Raw genomic sequence first — 20,562 nt, 5'->3', positions numbered from 1 at the left:
TCATTTCTGTCTTTATATTTCTGCCACTGGGGCTTCAATTCTCCGAGCAAACTCCCCCTACCCAAAGCTTCCACCAGTGCAGGGGAGGCTGGGCTCAAACCAAGGACACATACGCCCATCTTTCTTATTTCCCAAACTCCTGTTCAAGCAGAAAACAAACTGCTTTTATTACAGTGTGATGTTGTGACCCCATTTATAGTCCCACAGCATAACAGACTGAGTTTCAGGGACAACTCCACATGGCAGAAAACAGGGCTGAGTCCAAGTGGATGTGAAGCCCAGAATCTTTGGTTAAGGCATGAGCTGGAGCTGGCCGGAGAGGTGTTTGGGCCTAGGCAGGCTGTTGTCAGCAGCCTGGCTGCCACTCAGTTTAGGTGAGGCCCAGGGCGGCCTGGAGCTCCTGGGCTTTGTCACCAGGCAGCGAGCCCAGTGCAGAGTGGAAGCTGTCCATGTGCTGTTTGGCCAGGAAGGTGAGGAGCAGCAGCAGGGCGGCCTTGGTATCTGGGTGGAGAAGAGGGGGTGGTTGGAAGATAGGGCCCGTCCCCTAGCTGCCCCAGACTCTGTGAGGTGAGGTGCACTGCTCCCTCCCTCACCTGCAGGGATCTCGTCATTGGCCAGGATGAGGCTGCAGATGCGCAGGAGCTCAGGAGCCACATCTACGACCTGTGGGAAAGCAGTGGTCAACCTGGGCAGTCGCACCCTGAGCCCCAGGACTGGAGTATGTGAGGGGACAACAAGAGTTAGTTCCCACCAGGGCTGTCTGGGCCTGGTGGTGATTCACAGGTGTCCGAGATGATGGTGCCTCCTCACAAGGGCACACGACACGCGGCAAATGAATTTCACGAAGGGGTAGAAGATTGTGGCCTCGAGGAAGAGAAGCCAGGGAGCCCACCAGCACTTTAAGGGGAAAGCCTGGGAGGGGGCTGAGTGGCAGATGTGCTGGACTTGTAAGCAGGCCTCGAGTATATCTCCTGCTCTCTCGTTAAGGTATACATCTTCACTGGCTTGGGAGGTGGCACAGTGGCTAGGAGCTTGGGCTTTTAAAAGCATGAGATCCTAAGTTCCCAAGTCTGAGCCCCAGCATCACATGTGCCAGAGTAAAACGCTGGGTCTCACTCCTCATACGTAAACCTATCACTACTGTCGTCTGCTCTACCAACTGAGCTGTCAAAGGCCCCGCAATAAACACATCTCTACAAAAGAGAAAAGGCGGGGCTGGGTGGTAGTGCACTGGGTTAAGTGCACATAGTGCAAAGCACAAGGACCAGTGGAAGGACCCGTTTGGAGCCCCTGGCTCCCCAACTGCAGGGGAGTCGGCTTCACCTCTTGATTTCTCTTTGTTCTGTCTAACAATGACATCAACAACAATGGAAAAAAATGGGGAGCAGTGGATTCACAGCACAAAAACTGAGCCCCATCAATAAATCCTGGAGGCAAAAAAAAAGGGGGGAGAGAAAAAGCAAGAGCTGCTTGCTCTCAATGGAATCGCATAATGGGGTGGCTCAGTTGTTCCCAAAGCAGTCTGAAAAAGCCCTAGCCCAGGAAATTGACTTCAGCAAGTTGTGGCTTCTGGTTCAGAAGAAAGAGTGCCAATGAATGGGGTGATGGCACTTCCTTGAGAACTGTTCCCATTACAGGCCTGGCCATCCACCCTTGCAGAAGAACAAGAACACAGGAGTAAGGAGTGTAGAAAGGCAGCAGAGCCTGCTGCTGCTGCTTCCTGTCACTGAGACCAGAGCAGCAAGCTCCCCTCCGAGGTCACGGGCATCCAGGTTACCTGGTCAGGGGTGCTCTGGTACAGGAAGCTGAAGAGGTGCCCCATGGTGACCCACTCCTCCAGGTCCTCCTTCAGCGGCAGGGCATGCAGCACGGCGGCCAACACCTGGACACACACCTGGCTCAAACCCGTGCCCTGTACCCTGCTCCACACCTGGCCTTGCCCGCCATGTCCGGCCCTCACCTGGGGTTCCGGTTTCCTGTTGGGACTGGCCATGAGCAGGCGAGCAAGTGCCCCACAGATGTTGTCCCGGACTCGGTCATGGCGCTCCCGTGCCAGGAGGGGCAGCAGCAGCCCCAGCAGCTTGGGGAAGTGTCTGGTCCACAGTCAAGGAACTGGCACAGCGGCAGGCTCACCCACCCGGAGCCCCAGGAACACCCTCCCCACCCAACGAATGCCCAGGATACTCCTGCACGGGCCGGCCTCCATGCTCTGCCAACACGCCCAGTCCAAAGATGGCATTGCTCCGCACCTCAGGGTCTGCCTCCCGGGAGGCACTCAATAGCACAGGAAGCAACCGGGACACAAACTGGGCCGAGGCAGCACCCAGGCTCTGGATGGTCTCTGCCAGAGTCCCCACTGCAAAGGACTTCTCCGCTACAGTGCAATTCTGCTTCTGATGGGGAGGTGGGGGGGGGGGGCATAAGGGGGATTGTGTAAGTCAGCTTGGAAATGGGACACAGAGGCAGACAGAGCTCAAAAAGCCAGAGGAATGAAGCACTCACCGTCTTGCAAAGCAATAGTGGCAAGAAGCCAGCAAAGAATGGGGCAAACGTGTCTCCACCAGCTGCAGCTGCCAGGGCAGGGAGGGCCTCGCCAGCGTGCTCCAGCAGCATGGCATCATACTCAGCCTACACAAACGGGTCAGAGGCCGCTTAAGGAGGGGCCAGCTCAGGGGCCTGGGGCACCTCCCACCTGCTCTGCCACTGGTAGGGTGGACCCTGAGGTCTGCCCTTGGCCTACAGGGGTACATCACCTAGCTTCTTCTCCTGACCCTTCCTTCTCAGGTCACTTCAAGTCTGTCCCAAACCTCCACCTTTAGGAAACTTTCCTTGAACTCCTTCTGCCTCAGTCGGGGCAGGTCCTCAGCATTCAGTTATTATCCATCACTCAGCAGCCCTGGCTACCCCTGCCCGAGCCCCAGGGCCCTGTCGAGACTATTAGACTGCCCGGTCCCACAGCTGGCCGCTGCAGCTCTCACCTGTTCCTCCTCCTCGTCATCCTCGTCTGTGTCCTGACAGGCTGTCTGCGAGGAGAAAAGCTGGCTTGGCCTGGGCCCGCCTGCCTTCTCCCCGTGGGATGTGGGGAGAGGGGAGCTGACCCGCAATCCCCTTATCCCAAGGCCGCCCGTCCTCTGCTCACCTTCCTCTGCAGCACAGCCTTGAGCATGTTGCAGAGCTCAGAGAGGCGCCCGGGGGGCTGCAGTGCGAGGGCCCCACAGCTGCGCAGCACCCCAGTCAGGGCCTCCAGCACGGCCATCACCACCTGGCGCTCCCGCTCCCTGCTCACTGCCTGCATGTAGGATAGCACTACCCGGGCGAGCGTGGCCTGCAGAGCTGCGGATATCCTTGGCTGACGCCTAGAATGGGCCCCTAGCCCTGGCCCTGCCTTCTGCTTCCAGGACCCCCAGCCCAGCCCAGCCCAGCCTCCCCACCTCACCAGCAGGGTTGGCTTCTGAGGGGCAGCTTTGGCAGGCCTTGTACAGCGCACAGCAGAACTGGCCCAGGGCCTCATGGGCTGCCTTCCGCACATTCGGGTGAGGGCACTGTGGGGTGGAGGGGTGAGTGGGCCTGCTGTGTGCAGGGGTTGGTGGTGGTGGGAGACAAGGTCTGTCTTCTGACCCGCCCACTCCATGCACCACCCTACTCACCTCCAGCAGCTTGAACACTTCTTCAAAGACCTTCTCCATGTAGGGGAGGAAGGCCACACTGTGAACAGACACAAAGACATGGGAGTGGGGCTCCAGGGGTGGGGGGTGCCAGGGCAGGGGAGGGCTGAGGTTCACCTGGTGCTCACAGAGATCTCCCCCAGGGCAGTGCAGGCATCTTCCTTCTCGTCAAAAAAGGCGTTCTCCACACTGTAGCTGGGGTGGGGGAGAGGCAGTGGCTGTCAGGTTCCAGCAGGAGCAACGCAAGCAACGGGGCCGTCCTGACCAAATAACACTCCCATACCCTGAGATCTCCGAGTCATCCTCCTCTTCCTCTTCCATGAGCTCCTCCTCTTCCTCCCCATCACTCTCATCATCAAACAGAAGAAAGGAGCTGTTCCCGTCGTACTGAGGCTGGACCCAAGGCACAGGGGGCTAGGGCTCAGCATCCCACAGACAGTCTCCATGCCAGTGATGGCTTTCCCAGCCCGGCCACCCACCCGCTCTCCGCTCACCACAATGCCCTCGGTGGAACGCAGTGACAACAGCATGAGCGTGGTGATCTGTGGCAGGTAGGGTGCCAGGCCCTCACCCATCAGTCCAGATAAGGCTGCGAACAGGCTGTACCTGTCAGGGGCAGGGGGGGAGCTGTATCGTCCTGCCTGTTCAAGCCAGACAGGAAGGGGGAGCCTGGGCAGTCGGTCGCCTAGAACTGCAAGGCTGGAGTCTAGATTGGGGCTGTGGGCCTGGCAGGAGGGGCAAAATAAAGGCTCACTCACGTGCAGCGCCGCAAGTCAGGGTCGTCTACCTGGTCACACAAGCTCAGCCCCAGTTGGCAGCACTCCTCAGCGAGAGGCCTCATGGGCTCCCCCATAGCTCGTGCCAGTACCCCCAGCGTCTCTGTGGAGGCAAGGACTTGCTAGCATGGGGATGTGGAGCTGGGCCAGAGTGGTGCAGGCAGGGTCTGGGTACCAGAGGCTCAGCTGGGAGAAAGCTCAGAAATCCCATCCACTCATGGGATTTCTGGAAAGTGCCTTCTTTCAGGAGAGAATGCCAGACAAACCTCAGGCGTGAGTGGGCTGGGGGGAAGGGGACCAGACTCACCCAGGCTCTGGATCTGCACGGGCTGATGGTCCTCCTGACCTGTCAACAGGAATTCTCGCAGGTGCCCCATGATGGCAGGAAAGTAGGGCAGCAGGGAGGCCTGGGCAGCTGAGGCTACAGGGTAGAAGGACAGACAGAGTGGGAGGGGGCAGGCTCCCCCCCACAAGTTATCGGGGTAAGGCCCCCACCTCCTGCCTTTCTCCTCACCAATGGCCCCCAGGGCGCTCACAGCCAGCTCCTTGACCCGGGGGCTGCTGGGGTTCTTCAGAGGCTGCAGCATACACTCCATCAGCTCTGGGAGGTAGGGTTGCACTTTTGGCCCTGTGGAAAGGGGCACTTCTCTATCAGCTGACCCAGCTCTCCAGGTTCCCAGCATCCACCTACCTCCAGGGCCACTCCTTCCACGGTCCCACCAGAGTGGTGTGGAGTTTTCCAGAACACTGCTCAGCTCTGGCTTACGGTGGTGGGGGGGGGGGAGATTAAACCTGGGACTTTGGAGCCTCGGGCATGAGAGTGTCTTTGCATAACCACTATGCTATATAGCCCCACCTGAGTTGCACATCTTGACCCCTGCAGCCTGTCCCTTCTTGCACCCTCTGCCATCGTTACCTAAGTTCTCCACGAAATTCTCCAGAGCATAGCAAGCCTTGGCTAGATGGTGTGTGTGGCCAGCAGGCACTGACTTCAGGTAGGCAAGGAGCAGGGGCATCACCTCCCCTGAATAGCCGCTGATATGGGGCTGTGGAAGGAGTGGCGGTAGGGGAGTCCCGAGTTAGCTTGAGTACAGGCACCCACTTCAGTGCGGCTACAGACAGACTATGACCCACACAGTCAACGACTGCCACCTCTCCAGATTCAAAGGAGGTCTCGAAACTTTACATCAGGCTCAACCTGACGCTGTTGACTGGCTACGGAAGAAGGGCAAACGCTAGAAGAAGAAGTGCCCTGTACCTAGAGGCATGAAACTAAGGGGAAGCTGACCCCGGAGACAGGTGGGCTCTAACATAGTGGCTGCCGGTGTTCAGCCCCGTTCACCTGGAGGTTCTCTGAGAACTGGCCGAGGGCGAAGAGCGCGGCATTGCGCACGACTTGCGACGGGTCAGCCAGGCCCTTGCACACGATCTGTAGCAGCGGGGACAGCAGTCTGGGTGGGGCAGGACAGAGGACGTGATCTGAGGGACAGGACTCAAGGGTCCTAAGCTGATCTGCTCAGCTCATCTCCCTTGGAGAACCAAGTGTTTCTCTCTGGTTCCTATGGCTGCAGTAGTTATTTAGTTTGTCTCTCAGACCAACCAAGACACTCTTAAAAGTGGAGAGAGGGAGTTGGGCGGTAGCGCAGCAGGTTAAACAAAGAGCACAAGAACCGGCGTAGGGATCCTGGTTCGAGCCCCCGGCTCTCCACCTGCAGGGGAGTCGCTTCACAAGTGGTGAAGCAGGTCTGCAGGTGTCTTTCTCTCCCCTCCCTCTCTCCATTTCTCTCTGTCCTATCCAGCAGCGATGACATCATCATCAACAATAACAATAATGTGGGTGGGGAGAATACAGGTCCATGAAGGATGATAAATGACATAGAGGGGGTTGTATTGTTAAATGGGAAACTGGGGAATGTTATGCATGTACAAACTAGTGTATTTACTGTTGAATGTAAAACATTAATTCCCCAATAAAGAAATAAATTTTAAAAAAAAATTAAAAAATAACAATAATAATAACTACAACAATAAAACAAGGGCAACAAAAGGGAATAAATAAATAAACAGCGGAGAGAAAAACCCCACTGATAATGACAAGCACAGCTCAAAACCGGCATGGGCTGCTTTGCGCGCCTCCCACAGTGCAGAACAAGGGAATAAAAACCTCTGCCGGATGTGGTCACCGGCTCCATCGGACAGCACAGCCAGCACCAGGAGCCCGGCCTTGCGCTGGTATGGGTTCTCATTCTGCAAGGCCTCTTCCAGCATGGGCATCTAGGAGCACATGGTACTTTTATGAAGCCCTCGGGTGAGTGTGACCCTTCCCGTGGCCCCACTGAACCCACCAGAGTCCACACTCAGTCTTGAGGGTTTCAACATGGGGCAGGAACACAGGAAGGACAGTCACACTTACCAGCAGGGGACACAGCTTTTCGGGAGGTAAATGTAAGGCCAGCATATCCACGACCTGAGGCAGGACAGCGATACTTTGCTTCAACTCTGTCCCCCGACCTCCCTTAGACACTGAAGGCCTTGCCCACCACCACGTTCCAGCCCACCTGCACGGCGAAATGTTTAGGACTCTCCCCAACCAATTCGAACTCTAGTTCTTCCTCTCCAGAGTCCTGGTCCTCAGGATCCAGTTGGCCCAGCGGGGGCACGGCAGCCATGATGGGGAAGAGGGTGTGCAGCAAGGGTGGCAGGAGCCGGTTCTTGAGTAAGGCCTTGAGTGGGAGTGTGTGAGTGGTATCCCTTAGAATCTGTTCCCGACATGTACTCACACGAAAAATCTCAGCTTTTCATGCCACAAGGGGTCCAGTGAGAGGTGCCAGCCTCTCAGAAGTGGGGGTGAGATCAGATCAAGGCTTGAACATCTTAGTTAAGGTACTTTAAAACTTGAAGCTGACAGGGAGACCCAGGAGGAGTGGAGTGCTGGGTCAGAGGACACTCACCTTGCTCTTGACTTTGACCAAGAAAGAAAGGCAGCAGAGAATGCGCACACGGATTGCATCGCCAAGGCTCACGTTCCTAGCCACCTACCCAGAAACTAATGAGACTCAGAGCAGGGCAGTTAAAAACCCAGTGAGGTGCAAAGCACAAGAATCGACACAAGGATCCCGGTTCGAGTCCCCAGCTCCCCACCTGCAGGGGAGTCACTTCACAGGCGGTGAAGCAGGTCTGCAGGTGTCTATCTTTCTCTCCCCCTGTCATCCCCTCCTCTCTCCATTTCTCTCTGTCCTATCTAACAACGATAGCATCAATAACAACAACAACTACAACAACAATGAAAAACAAGGGCAACAAAAGGGAAAACAAACAAACAAACCCAGTGAGACAGGCAGCAGGGGCTTCAGTTACCCTAGACTCACCTCCAGGCAGAATGTGAGGACCTCAGAGAGATGGGAGGTAATGATGGGCACCTCGCACTCCAACAGCTCATCCAGGGCTTCCACGGCCTCACAGGCCTTTGCCTGCCACAGAGATAAGTCATTGGGTTACTATTCTTCAGGGGAGCAGGCTGGATGCTTCTGCCCACCTGCCCTCACCTCATCCACAGGGATCAGAGTCTTCACGGCCGTGATGAGCTTGGGCACCAACATCCGGGCAAGAGGCTGGAGAACACAAGATGAACTGAATCACAGAGGGCATGGTGCAGCCCAGCCTCAAACACCAGTCACTGCTGGCTTCCTCCAAGCCTGCACACAGGAGCGGACCAGGCACAGCAACCCTACCTCCGTGCCCCCGCCCCCTCCGCAGCCCTGGTGGTTGGGAAGGACAGCAAATAGGAAGAGAAAGAATGAGAAGCAGCTCTTGCAAAGGTGAGGACACAAAAACCTGAACCAAGAAGCCAGGGTGAGGGCCCATGTCTCACCACATCATTAGTGCCAAGGTAAGGAGCCATGGCGGTCAGGGTGCGCAGGGAGTAGAAGAGGAGCCCTGGAGAGCCCACCTCACTGAGGGTCTCGTTCAGAAGCCGAAGAAGCTCCCGGTGGTGGGACTGGAAGGCCTCGGGCTTGGAGTTAACCAGCACGCTTAGCAATAAAAGCCCCATCTGTCCAGGAAGGTGAGAGGGAAAAGCTGACATGGTCTACCCTGCCTCTCAGCTCCTCCCAGACCACCCACACGACCATACCTCTCTTTCTGGGATGTTGGGGCTATGGGTACTATGCTGGAGGAGCTGCATGAGCTGAGGCCAGGCTTCCAGGCCTTCCTTCCGAAAAATGATGGCTGAGAGCTGGGCCAGACTAAGGCTGACAGAATGCCTGCAAACAGAAGAGATGCCCCCACCCCCAATCACCTTCCAGGACCCCCACCCCATCCCCAACTACACCACACAGGCCATTCCTCCAGGGGTAGGAAGGGGTCTTTCTCAAGTTGAGACACACAGACAGCAGCGGGGGGGTGGGGGGCACCAGCAGGTTGGTGGCTGTGAACTTGACGTCCCTCATCCTTTATTCTAGTTCCACTCCCCACTCTGCCTGGCAGGCAGATCCAGATCTCCTGTCATCAACACTGCCTCAGCGCTCTTGCTTGACTCTTGGTCTTCGATCTGGGGCCCCTGTCACCCCAAGAGCCGGCAGGGAACTGCAGAAGGCGGTGGGAGTCAAGAGGGTCTGGGGGAAGCCGGGAGGCACTTACTCCGTCTCTCTCTGGAGGGCGGCGAGAACCAGGGACTTGATACTGGAACAGAGGTGGGGGGAGTCGGCAGCCCGCCTGCACCTGCGGCCCCGCCCCGCCCGCCTGCCTCGCCCGCCCGCCCCACCTTTCTCGGTGTCCGGCCGGCAGCCGGCGCCAGCGGGTGCTCAGCCGTCGGCGGGTCAGCACAGCCGCAAACTGGCGGATCTGGGACAAGCGAGCAGCATGTGAGGGTCGGGGCACTAAGGGGCCGAGTGGGGCTGGGAGCCGGGGGCTGCGGGGGGGCGGAGGAGTCACCTGGGGGTCGGCCGCCGAGGCCAGCAGGTCGCAGAGCGCCGGCAGGGCGGCGGGGTCGCGAAGGGCGGTCCGGAGCTGCTCTGTGGCCTGAGACAGGCGGAGGGTCAGAACCCGGCCGCCCAGCGACCTCCCCACTTCGCCCGGCCCGGCCGAGCCTGCCTGCCCCGTACCTGGCGGATGCGCTCTGTGTCCGGCTGCAGGAGCTCCCGCAAGACCTGCTCCAGGCTGGCGGGCTCCATGGCAGCAGCTGGGCCGCCGCTAGCCGGGCGGGAAGGGGGCAGGGACAGCACGTGGAGCGGCTGAAACCCACTTCCTGCGGAAAGGGCGTTGCTCCTAGCTCTCCGTCGCCATGGTGACTGCCCACGCTTCCCACAGGGAGCGCAAGCCCCGCCTTTTCCGTCGAGCTGAATGAGTCGTGGAAACCAGACCCGGGCGACTAAGGTTCCCCCGCAGAGTTCCTCTGGCTCAGAACTTTGAGCGGCCCCACTCTTGTCTTTCAAAGACACCACCTTACCCTTCACCCTTGGGATCGAGTTGCCATACTCACACCAAACCCTCCAATCACTGGATCCCTTTTTCTTAATAAATTTTATTTTGGTAATCGTAAAAAGAAAATTCAGGACAAAACTAAAGGCAACTCAAAAAGTGCAAATATATATATATTCTGCCAGTCTTCATGTTACTATGGGAAGCATGTTTATTCCATTTCCAGGCTCTCTCTGGGGAAGGGAGGCCCAGAGAACAAAGAGGAATGCCATGATGCCATCACACAGGTCAGTCCCTCAATCAGAAAAGTTGGTAAGAGAGCTCAATAGGATGTGAAGTAAGGGAGATGAGACCAATAGTTTTACTATCCAAAACTCAGTCCATCTTGAGGTTTACATAGATATAGCGGATAAACTTTAGGGAAGAAAAAAAAGAGATGGTACCCAGCATGAGAAAGAATACGTAACCAGTGAGTAAAGAATAGCCAAAGAACTCTACTGTCTGTACTGCCCCTGACATGTTGGAGCGCCGGGCATAGTAGAAAACAGAGTAGAGGAAGATGAAGAGGCCAGTGGAGCCAACACTCAGCACCGATCGCCACCACCACCGGTAATCTTCTCCCGACAGCTGGAAGTAGGTAAGTGCAATGGAGATGCAAGCTCCCACACTCAGTAGGATGGCAAAGACGAAGAAGAGGATTCCATATAGGGTGTACTGCTCTCGACCCCATACTGTGGCAAAGATGTAGTACAGCTCCACGGAGATGGCACTGCGAAGAGAACAAACGGGACACGGCATTCACTGGCCAGGCTAACGTCCAGACACCAGCCTCCATGTTACTATGGGAAGTCTATTGCTCTTCCTGTTCTGGAGTGTCTGATTTCATGAGGAGTTGTTCACCTATGAATAGCTGTTTTCATTTCCTTAATATGTGGAGAACAAGGACCTTGTCTGTTTTATTCTCCACTGCCTGGCACTTAAGAGGCACAGTGGTTATATTATTAAAGTAAAAAGAGATACAGTAGTTCATCCTTAATCATGGGGAATACATTCATGATACCCAGCAGATACCTAGAACCAACAATAGAATCGAACCCTATAGATACTATGGTTTTTCCTATTAAACATATTTGTGACGGCTTATAAATTAAGCACAGTAAAAGATTAGTAGTAGTAATGAAGTAGAATAACTATAATAATATAGGGTATTAAAAGTTACGTGATGGGAGTCGGGCGGTAGTGCAGCGGGTTAAGTGCACGTGGCGCAAAGCGCAAGGACCGGCGTAAGGATCCGGGTTCAAGCCTCTGGCTCCCCACCTGCAGAAAAGTCGATTCACAAGCGGTGAAGCAGGTCTGCAGGTGTCTATCTTTCTCCCCCCTCCCGTCTTCCCCTCCTCTTTCCATTTCTCTCTGTCCTATCCAACAACGACATCAATAACAACAACAATAATAACTACAATAAAAACAAGGGCAACAAAAGGGAATAAATATTAAAAAAAAAAAAGTTATGTGATGGGCTGACTGAACTTGGGAACATAAGTCCTGAGTTTAATCCCTGGCAAGCCAGGAGCCACCATGATACTCTGGTTCTCTTTTTCCCTGTCTTTTTTTTTTTTTTTTTTTTTAAACCAGAGCACTGTTCAGCTCTGTCTTATGGTGGTACAGGGGATTGAACCTGAGACTCTGGAGCCTCAGGCATGAGAGTCTGTTTGCATGACCATTATGCTATCTACCCTCTGCCCTCTTTCTCCCTATCTTATGTTAATAAATTTCAGTATGGGGAGACAAGATGACCATACAAAAAGACTTCCAGGCCTGAGGCTTTGAGGTCCCTGGTTCAATCCGCAGCACCACCATATGCCAGACCTGAGCAGTGCTCTAGCTACAGAAAAATTAAATAATTTTTTTATTTTCTACCAGGGTTATCAATGGAGCTCAGTGAAGTGAAATATTTTTCTAAAGTAACATGAATGGGGGCTGGGCGGTGTTGCACCTGGTAAGGCACACATATTACCAAGTATAAGGACCCAGGTTCAAGAACCCAGCTCCCCACCAGCAGGGGGTCTGCTTCATGAGCAGTGAAGCAGGTCTGCAGGTATCTATATGTCCATCTCTCTATCTGCCCATCCTCTCTCAATTTTTCTGTCCTATCTAATAAACAAACTATATATATGGAAAAAAATTGCCACCGGGAGTGGTAGATTTGTAGTGCCAGCACCAAGCCCCAGCAATAACTCTGGTGTCAATTAAAAAAATAAAAACTCGGGGATCAGGTGGTAGCACGACGGGTAAAGCGCACATGGTGCGAAGTGCAAGGACTGGCCTAAGGATCCAGTTCAAGCCCCGGTTTGATCCCTGGCTCCCCACCTGCAGGGGAGTCGCTTCACAAGTGGGTGAAGCAGGTCTGCAGGTGTCTTTTTCTCCCTGTCTTTCCCTCCTCTCTCCCTTTCTGTCCTGTCCAACAACAGCAATAGTAACTACAACAATAAAAAACAAGGGCAACAAAAGGGAAAATAAATAAAAAATATTTTTAAAAATTTTAATAAAAGGGCCTCCTGGGAAGTTGGGCGGTAGTGCAGTGGGTTGAGCGCATGTGGCGCAAAGTGCAAGGCCTGGAGTAGGGATCCCGGTTCAAGCCCCCGGTTCCCCACCTGTAGTTGAGTCGCTTCACAGGCGGTGAAGCAGGTCTGCAGGTGTCTGTCTTTCTCTCCCCCTCTCTGTCTTCCCCATCTCTCTCCATTTCTCTCTGTCCTGTCCAACAGCGAAAAGGGCAACAAAAGGGGAAAAAAAAAAAAGTCCTCCAGGAACAGTGGATTCATGGTGCAGGCAATAACCATGGAGACAAAGAAAAAAAAAGGCGTTTGGTATATAGCATAATGGTTATGCAGACAAACTCTCGCGCCTGAGGCTACAGGCCCAGGTTCAATAAGCAAGAGATAAGTAGTGCTCTGATAAAAAGGGAAACAAAAATCCTTTAAAAAGTACAGTTGAGCTAGAGACCATCACTGAACTTGGCTAAGGGTGAGTAGGCAAAGGGAAGATACCTGAAAGGCAAGAAGCCTCCAACAGTCATGTGGATGAGAGTTGACTTGTACCAGGGCTGGGGCGGGATTTCCCGGGCAATGTTCTTGGTGCGACAAGGCGCATCAAAGGAGCTGGCGTTGTTTTTCCCAAAGATGCCTCCAATGACAGTGAGGGGGAAGCCCACCAGCAACCAGACGGTCAGAAGCAGCAGGATGGTGGTGGCTGGCAGAGCCTGGGTTGAGCCATTAGCCCAGTGCACAGAGTTCACGACACTCCACGTCAGGAAGAAAGGCACTGCAGGAGACACATCCCCCAGAGACAGTCAGTACTTAAGAGTTACATCCTGAGAGTACCCACTCAGATTGAACATGAAGTGTGAAAGCCCCTTCATATCTTCATGCTATCAGTACACTCCCCTGCCCATCATTATGAGGATCGAGGTAGAGATTAGATATTAACCTCAGACTGATACAGTCCACCTACCTCTAAAGGCCTTGCCCTGCTGTGATTCTTTTTTTTTTCTTTTCTTTTTTTTATATTTATTTTATTTATTCCCTTTTGTTGCCCTTGTTGTTTTATTGTTGTAGTTATTATTGTTGTTGTTGTTGTTGTTGTTGGATAGGACAGAGAGAAATGGAGAGAGGAGGGGAAGACAGAGAGGAGGAGAGAAAGATAGATACCTGCAGAGCTGCTTCACCGCCTGTGAAGCGACTCCCCTGCAGGTGGGGAGCCGGGGTTCGAACCGGGATCCTTATGCCGGTCCTTGTGCTTTGCGCCACCTGCGCTTAGCCTGCTGCACTACAGCCTGACTCCCCCTGCTGTGATTCTTAACATGAGAGATTCCTTTGGATTAAGCCAACATCTGGTCTGATGGCCATACATGGCCCATGAAATCATTTGGTCTGGCCCTGCCAAGGCGGCCAGAGCTTTCTTCATAGCATCATTAAGTGCTAATTCACAAGTTGATCTATTTAGATGGTCTGAAAATGATGCTACCAATACCCAAATGGCCCTTGGCAGGAAATTAAATAAGAAGTTAGGATTGCGCACACACAAAGTTCAGGATGCACACTACTATTATCTTTGAAAGGCTGGAATGAGGCAGTCCTAGAGGTGGCACAGTGGATAAAGTGCTGAACTTGCAAGCACAGGGTCCTGAGTTTGAGCCCCAGCATTGCATGTGCCATAGTAATGCTCTGGTTCTCTCTTGTAAATAGTTAAGGTACAGTGTGCGAGGAGTTGGCTCAGTAGATAAAGCATGAGGTAAGGAGGTTATTGGCAGCACATGTAACAGAGTGATTCTCTTGTTTTCTCTCTCTCCCCTCCTAGCTCTCTCACTAATAAAAAAAATCTTTTTAAAAAAAAAAAGTAAGGTGGTCCAGGAAGTGGTACAGTGGATAAAGCATTGGATTCTCAAACATGAGGTCCTGAGTTCAATCCTTGGCAACACATGTGCTAGAGTAATCTCTAGTTCTTTCTCCCTCCTCCTATCTTTCTCATTAATAGATAAAATTAAAAAAAAAAAAAAAAGAAAAGAAAACTTAAAAAAAAATAAGTAAATAGTGGTCCAGGAGGTGGCTCAGTGGTAAAGCTTTGGACTCTCAAGCATGAGGTCCCGAGTTTGATCCCTGGCAACACATGTGCCAGAGTGATGTCTGGTTCTTTCTCTCTCCCTCTTTCTCATAAATAAATAAAATATTTTTAAAAAATAAGTAAATTGAGTAGAAAACAATTGTTTTTTTTTTCTTCTTCTTTTTTACCAGAGCAGTAATCAGCTGGCTTATGGTGGTGTGGGGGATTGAACCCTGGATTTCAGAGCTTTAGTCTTGAGAGTCTCTTTGCAGAACCATTATGATATTTATCCCAATGAAAACAATTCTTTAGCGGGCCAGCAAGATTGCTCATCTGAGTACCTGATAGCATTCTTGTATTGCCAGTGCACACTACCCTGGTTGGATTCACCACCACCCATTCCTCATGCACTCACACACCAGAGAAGTTTTGGTCTATGGAATCTTCCCCAAGCCACTCACCCCCGACAACCCCCCCCCCACACACACACACACACAAATCTATGCCTCTCTGTCTCTGAAAAAGTCTGGAGCAGTGAAGCTCTGGTGACAAGAACAAAAATCAAAAGGTATTATTTCAAGTAATGGTTTTGAATACAAATTCTACAGTCAGGGGGCCAGGTGGTAGTGCCATGGGTTAGCACACATGGCGAGAAGTGCAAGGACCAGCGTAAGGATCCCCCTTACGAGTTCGAGCCCCTTGCTCCCCATCTGCCGGGGAGGGGTTATTTCACAGGCGGTGAAGCAGGTCTGCAGGCATCTATCTTTCTCTCCCCCTCTGTCTTCCCCTTCTCTCTCGATTTCTCTCTGTCCTATCCAACAACAGCAATAACAACAATAATAACAAGGGCAACAAAATGGGAAAAATGGCCTCCAGGAGCAATAGATTCGTAGTACAGGCACGGTGCCCCAGCGATAACCCTGGAGGCAAAAAAAAAAAAAAAAAATCTACAGTCAGCACTGGAGAAACAGCATGCAACCCAGGCTTGGGCCCAGGTAACATGTAGGAGGTGTAAGCTCTGGAGTCATGCCTAGATAACGAAGCCCAGGTCATTAACAGACGATCAAACCCAGCTCACTACCTTATTTTTTGCCTGCAGGGTTATTGCTGGGGCTCAGTGCCTGCACCATGAATCCACTGCTCCTGGAGGCCATTTTCCCCCCTTTTGTTGTCCTTGTTGTTGCAGCCTTGTTGTGGTTATTATTGTTATTGTTGATGTCGTTTGTTGCTGGATAGGACAGAGAGAAATGGAGAGAGGAAGGGAAGACAGAGGGGGAGAGAAAGATAGTCACCTGCAGGCCTGCATCACCGCCTGTGAAGTGACTCCCCTGCAGGTGGGGAGCCGGGGGCTCTAACCGGGATCCTTAGGCCAGTCCTTGCACTTTGTGTCATGTGCACTTAACCCACTGCATTACCACCCGACCCCAACTCACTACTTTTGAGGAATGTTATTTTGGGGAAGGTACTGAAGAGTCTGAAGTCTGATTTCCTCATCTGTATAATGAGGCCTTCCTCCCTTTTAGATAAATAGGAGAGACCAGAGCACTGAAGTTTCCTTCAATGTGGTGGAGGCCAGGCTCGAACCTGTGTCCCACACATGGCAAAGCAGTGCACTATCTAAGTGAGGCATTTCCCTGGCCCAGAACAACTGCTTTTTATTATCGTTACTTTTTAGAAAGAGAAGGGAAGGCAGGAAAATGAATAAGACCACCCCATTAAAGCTTCCTTCAGCTTGGTAGGGCTGGGCTTGAACTTGGATTGTGCATGTGACAAAGCAACACACTATGAGGCGAGCTCTGCTGCCAGCGCTAGTTTTGCGAAAGACGCAGGCTGCAGCTGGTGCACTGAATAGGCTGAAGCACATGGCTGCGGCTCTTTCTGGCATGGCCATTGCTCCTTTTTTAAAAAAAACTACTTAGCTTGGGAGTCGGGCGGTAGCGCGGGTTAAGCGCACGTGACGCAAAGCGCAAGGACCGGAGCAAGAATCCCGGTTGGAGCCCCCGGCTCCCCACCTGCAGGGGAGTCGCTTCACAGGCGGTGAAGCAGGTCAGCAGGTGTCTTATCTTTCTCTCCCCACCCCCCGTCTTCCCCTCTCCATTTCTCTCTGTCCTATCCAACAACAATGACAGCAATGACAACAATAACTACAACAATAAAACAAGGGCAACAAAAGGGAATAAATAATAAATATTTTAAAAAAACTACTTAGCTCTGGTAAAAAAAAGTAAAAAGATTTATTCATGAGATAGCTACATTGATAAATACTGGGCCCGCTTGCTTTTGAGTGCAATGCCGTAGCCAGTGCGCCACCTCCTGGACTGCTGTTCTTTCTTTTACTGGTCACCTTGGTCTTCTGTGGTGTTATTTGTTTTGTTAGCAGGGTTATCATGGATTCGGTGCTTGCACGACAACTCCATAGCTCCTCCCCTCCCCTTTTTCTTTTTGTTAAAAACGGAGAAACAGGGAGTCGGGTGTCAGTGCAGCGGGTTACATTCACGTGGTGCAAAAAAGCCCAGGGACCGGCGTAAGGATCCCGGTTCGAGCCCCCGGCTCCCCACCTGCAGGGGAGTCGCTTCACAGGCGGTGAAGCAGGTCTGCAGGTGTCTGTCTCTCCCCCGTCTTCCCCTCCTCTCTCCATTTCTCTCTGTCCTATCCAAAAACGACGATGTCAACAACAATAAAAACAAGGGCAACAAAAAGGAAATAAATATTTAAAAAGAGAGAGAGAAACAGAGAGAGGGAGACCAATAAAAGACAGCTACAGTAACACGCCACAGCTCCTGAAGGTCCCCTTGTCCCAGCCCTCTCATCCCTCCTCCTGCAGGTGGGGACTGGGGGCTTGAACCCAGATACTCCTTGTACGTGGTATTATGTGCACTCTACCAGGTGCCCCCCTGTTGGTATGCTTCTAAAAACCCCTTCTGTTTCATTAGTTTAACCCCCCCTGCTTAATACTATTCTATTTACATAACACTGTATTCTATTTACATAACCGCTGTTAACAAGCACCACCCTCCCTCCAGGGCATTGGTGGTTCAGTGGTAGAATTCTCGCCTGCTCCGCCCCCTCTCCTTGTCACACCCTGATTTTCACCAGTCACTTTTCTCTCCACCCTCTCTGCGCCGCCCCCTCTCCTTGTCACACCCTGATTTTCACCAGTCACTTTTCTCTCCACCCTCTCTGCGTCGCATCCTGTTCCCACCCTACTGGGCTAGTATATTTATAAGGACAAGATTGTTTGTAGTTTCTAGTTTAGCTTAGCTTGGTATAGATTGCGCTGCGTCCTGCATGAATAAAGAGATACTGCCTACAGCTCAACCGTGAGTCCCTGGTCGTCTGTTACCCGCCCGTGAAGCCAGCCCGGTGAAAACAACACCCCCCTGCCCGCCCGTCTTGGTCATTTTGGAAGCTCTGACCTACTTCAACATGTTTTCAATGCTGTTAGGTGGAAGGAACCCAGGACTTCACACATGCATCAGAGTGCAGAGCCTCGGCCCAGGAGGGAACACGTAGAACACAGACTGGACTCTCAAACATGAGGCCCCAAGTTGAGTCCCTGACATCGCATATGCCAGAGAGATGCTCTGGTTCTCTCTCCTCCTCCTCTCTCATTAATAAATAACTCAAAATCATATTAGTTAATTATTGTTTTTATTTCATAGGACAAAGAGAAATGGAGGGAGAAGGAGTAGAGACACCTGTAGCACCGCTCTCTCCTATGTGAAGATTCCCCCCCACAGGCAGGTGTAGGTAAAAAATTTTTTTAATTAAGCTGCCTCCCAGCCCAACTTTTTTTTTTTTTTTTGCCTCCAGGGTTATTGCTGGGGCTTAGTGCCTGCACCATGAATGCACTGCTCCTAGAGGCCATTTTTCCCATTTTGTTGCCCTTGTTGTAGCCTTGTTGTGGTTATTATTGTTGTTGTCATTCGTTGTTGGATAGGACAGAGAGAAATGGAGAGATGGGGGAAGACAGAGGGGGGGAGAGAAAGACATCTACAAACCTACTTCACCACCTGTGAAGCGACTCCCCTGCAGGTGGGGAGCCGGGGGCTCGAACCGAGATCCTTATGCCGGTCCTTGTGCTTTGCGCCACCTGCACTTAACCCGCTGCGCTACCGCACGACCCTCCCAGCCCAACTTTTATACTGTATACATATTTTGAGGGATTTAGTTAGTACTTAATGAAAGAGAGGGAAAGACAGGACCAGAGCATCACTCCAGTACATGTGATATTGGGGATCAAACCTGGGACACTGTACTCTTAGACCCAACACTCTTGCCACTGCACCACCTCCCAGGCCACCCTGTAGATATTTTTGACAGAGGGAAAACACCACACCACCACTCAACCATCCATGGAATTCTCTTGGTGATTTATTTTTTTTTAATTTTTATTTAGTTTCCCTTTTGTTGCCCTTGTTTATTTTTTATTGTTGTTGTAGTTGTTATTGATGTCGTCGTTATTAGATAGGACAGAGAGAAATGGAGAGAGGAGGGGAAGACAGAGAGGGGAAAGAAAGATAGACACCTGCAGACCTGCTTCACCGCCTGTGAAGCAAACCCCCTGCAGGTGGGGAGCCGGGGGTCCGAGCCGGGATCCTTCCGCAGGTCCCTGTGCTGAGTGTCATGTGCACTTAACCTGCTGCGCCACTGCCCTGCTCCTGATGTAATAATTTTCAACTATGCAAAACAAACGGCTTTCTAAATGGTTTCCTAATTCTTTCTTTTTTTCTGCTACCAATGTTATTGCTGGGGCTCAGTGCCAGCACTAGGATCCACTGCTCCTAGCAGCCATTTCTCCTTTTTTTTTTTCCCCCTACTTTATTTGATAGGACAGAGAAAAACTTAGGGGGAAGAGTTGAATAGGGAAAGAGAAAGACAGAGATACTTGCAGACTTCCTTCACTGCTTGTGAAGTATCCCCCTGCAGGTAGGGAATGGGGGCTTGAACCAGGGGCTTTGCATATTAGGTGATGTTTGTGGTCAGCCAGGTATGCCACCACCATTGTTTGTTTCATTCTTTCTTTTAAAAAAGATTTCATTTATTCATGAAGAAGGTGGGGGGTGGAGAGAGAACACCAAACATCACTCTGGTACATGTGCCGCCAGGGACTGAACTCAGGACCTCATGCTTGAGAGTCCAGTGTTTTATTCACTGTGCCACCTCCCAGACCACCCTCCCCCCCATCATTTCATTTAGCTATTTTCATTTCCTTAAAGCCTCACTCTGACTCTATCCCAGGTCCCAAAACATTCAGAGGTTCAAAGTCAGCCCACCATGGAAAGGACAGTCCTCACCAGAGAAGAGACTGGTAGTGAGAATGATGTTCCACACCCAACGCTCGCCTCCAATCTGCTGGTAGAAGTGGCTGGACACGTAGCCAGAGATGCAGCAGGTCAGTGCATACAACAAGATGGCCGCGGAGTTGATGGCTCCATGGCGGTGCACATTGAACATACCCAGCAGCGCCATGACTATAATGCCTGCAGGAGGTAGAGAAAGGCCTTTGTGAGGTGTCACCTGTATTTTCTCAGCAGTTCTAGAGGCATCTACTCCCTTTCTTCCAGATCCAATGCTTCCAGCAAAATGATACTTCCCAATTCTGTTGTTCAGAAAACCCACGAGATTACTATATTATGTACTTGCTAGAGTCACCCCACCCCTCAGGCCTGCCCCTCACCTTGGACAGAAGAGAAGACCTGCTGATCTCTTCTGAACAAATCAGCTAGTTTTACCCCATTAAGAGAAATCCTCGATTAAATTGTATCACCTCACCAGTGCCTAGGGCCAGGAACTGGGCTCCCACACCAAGCACGGCACAGAGCAGACCACCGGTATGGAGGGAAGCGGAAGACGTCTGTGTGGATAATTTTCCAGCCATTGTCACCCTTGGTCAAAGTCATCACCCAGAACCTCCGGAGGTTGTCTCCTCATCTAAGTTGTACCGAGCCAGGTCATTCCGAAGCACACGCATGAGAATGACGGCCACAAAACCCACCAGTAAGAACACAAGCACCATGGAATTGATGATGGATAACCAGTGGATTTCCAGCGTCCGGGGAAAGAAACCATCATCACCACCTCGGCGCCTGTCGCTGCGGTGCTCC

General features: G+C 52.1%; 2 protein-coding genes and 1 long non-coding RNA gene across 4 annotated transcripts in view; 1 reads left to right on the top strand and 2 right to left on the bottom strand.

Moving 5' to 3' along the window:
- Positions 1-142: 142 nt before the first annotated feature.
- IPO4 (importin 4) lies at positions 143-9,828 on the bottom strand. 2 transcript variants are annotated; one of them, XM_016194308.2, is made up of 30 exons: positions 9,544-9,826; positions 9,374-9,460; positions 9,204-9,283; positions 9,080-9,121; positions 8,574-8,703; positions 8,313-8,492; positions 7,987-8,052; positions 7,810-7,911; positions 7,393-7,476; positions 7,000-7,164; positions 6,855-6,908; positions 6,606-6,715; positions 5,784-5,892; positions 5,358-5,487; positions 4,956-5,069; positions 4,749-4,862; positions 4,424-4,544; positions 4,160-4,271; positions 3,949-4,058; positions 3,783-3,860; positions 3,648-3,705; positions 3,437-3,542; positions 3,140-3,333; positions 2,979-3,023; positions 2,503-2,628; positions 2,185-2,393; positions 1,961-2,093; positions 1,778-1,882; positions 594-663; positions 143-501 (listed from the first exon to the last, which is right to left on the bottom strand). In XM_016194308.2, the coding sequence occupies exons 1-30, from the start codon at positions 9,610-9,612 to the stop codon at positions 371-373; spliced, it is 3,234 nt and encodes a 1,077-aa protein (XP_016049794.1). In that variant the 5' UTR covers positions 9,613-9,826; the 3' UTR covers positions 143-370. The 2 variants fall into 2 exon arrangements, with proteins under 2 accessions (XP_016049794.1, XP_060031272.1); XM_060175289.1 differs by lacking the exon at positions 7,393-7,476 and having other exon boundaries at positions 9,544-9,828.
- LOC132533475 (uncharacterized) lies at positions 9,209-19,832 on the top strand. Its single transcript, XR_009545373.1, has 3 exons — positions 9,209-9,303; positions 18,118-18,201; positions 19,697-19,832. It is a non-coding gene; the product is annotated as an uncharacterized LOC132533475 (long non-coding RNA).
- The window catches only part of TM9SF1 (transmembrane 9 superfamily member 1), a 32,026-nt gene continuing 21,475 nt past the window's right edge, over positions 10,012-20,562 (bottom strand). The window contains 7 exon segments of the mRNA XM_060175296.1: positions 10,012-10,628; positions 12,904-13,177; positions 19,753-19,938; positions 20,231-20,285; positions 20,287-20,343; positions 20,345-20,362; positions 20,364-20,558. Coding sequence (XP_060031279.1) covers positions 10,235-10,628; positions 12,904-13,177; positions 19,753-19,938; positions 20,231-20,285; positions 20,287-20,343; positions 20,345-20,362; positions 20,364-20,558 — 1,179 coding nt within the window. The 3' untranslated portion in view covers positions 10,012-10,234.

Source organism: Erinaceus europaeus, chromosome 16, assembly GCF_950295315.1.
Source record: "Erinaceus europaeus chromosome 16, mEriEur2.1, whole genome shotgun sequence".
NCBI lineage: Eukaryota > Metazoa > Chordata > Mammalia > Eulipotyphla > Erinaceidae > Erinaceus > Erinaceus europaeus.
This window is presented reverse-complemented; position numbering and strand designations above follow the sequence as displayed.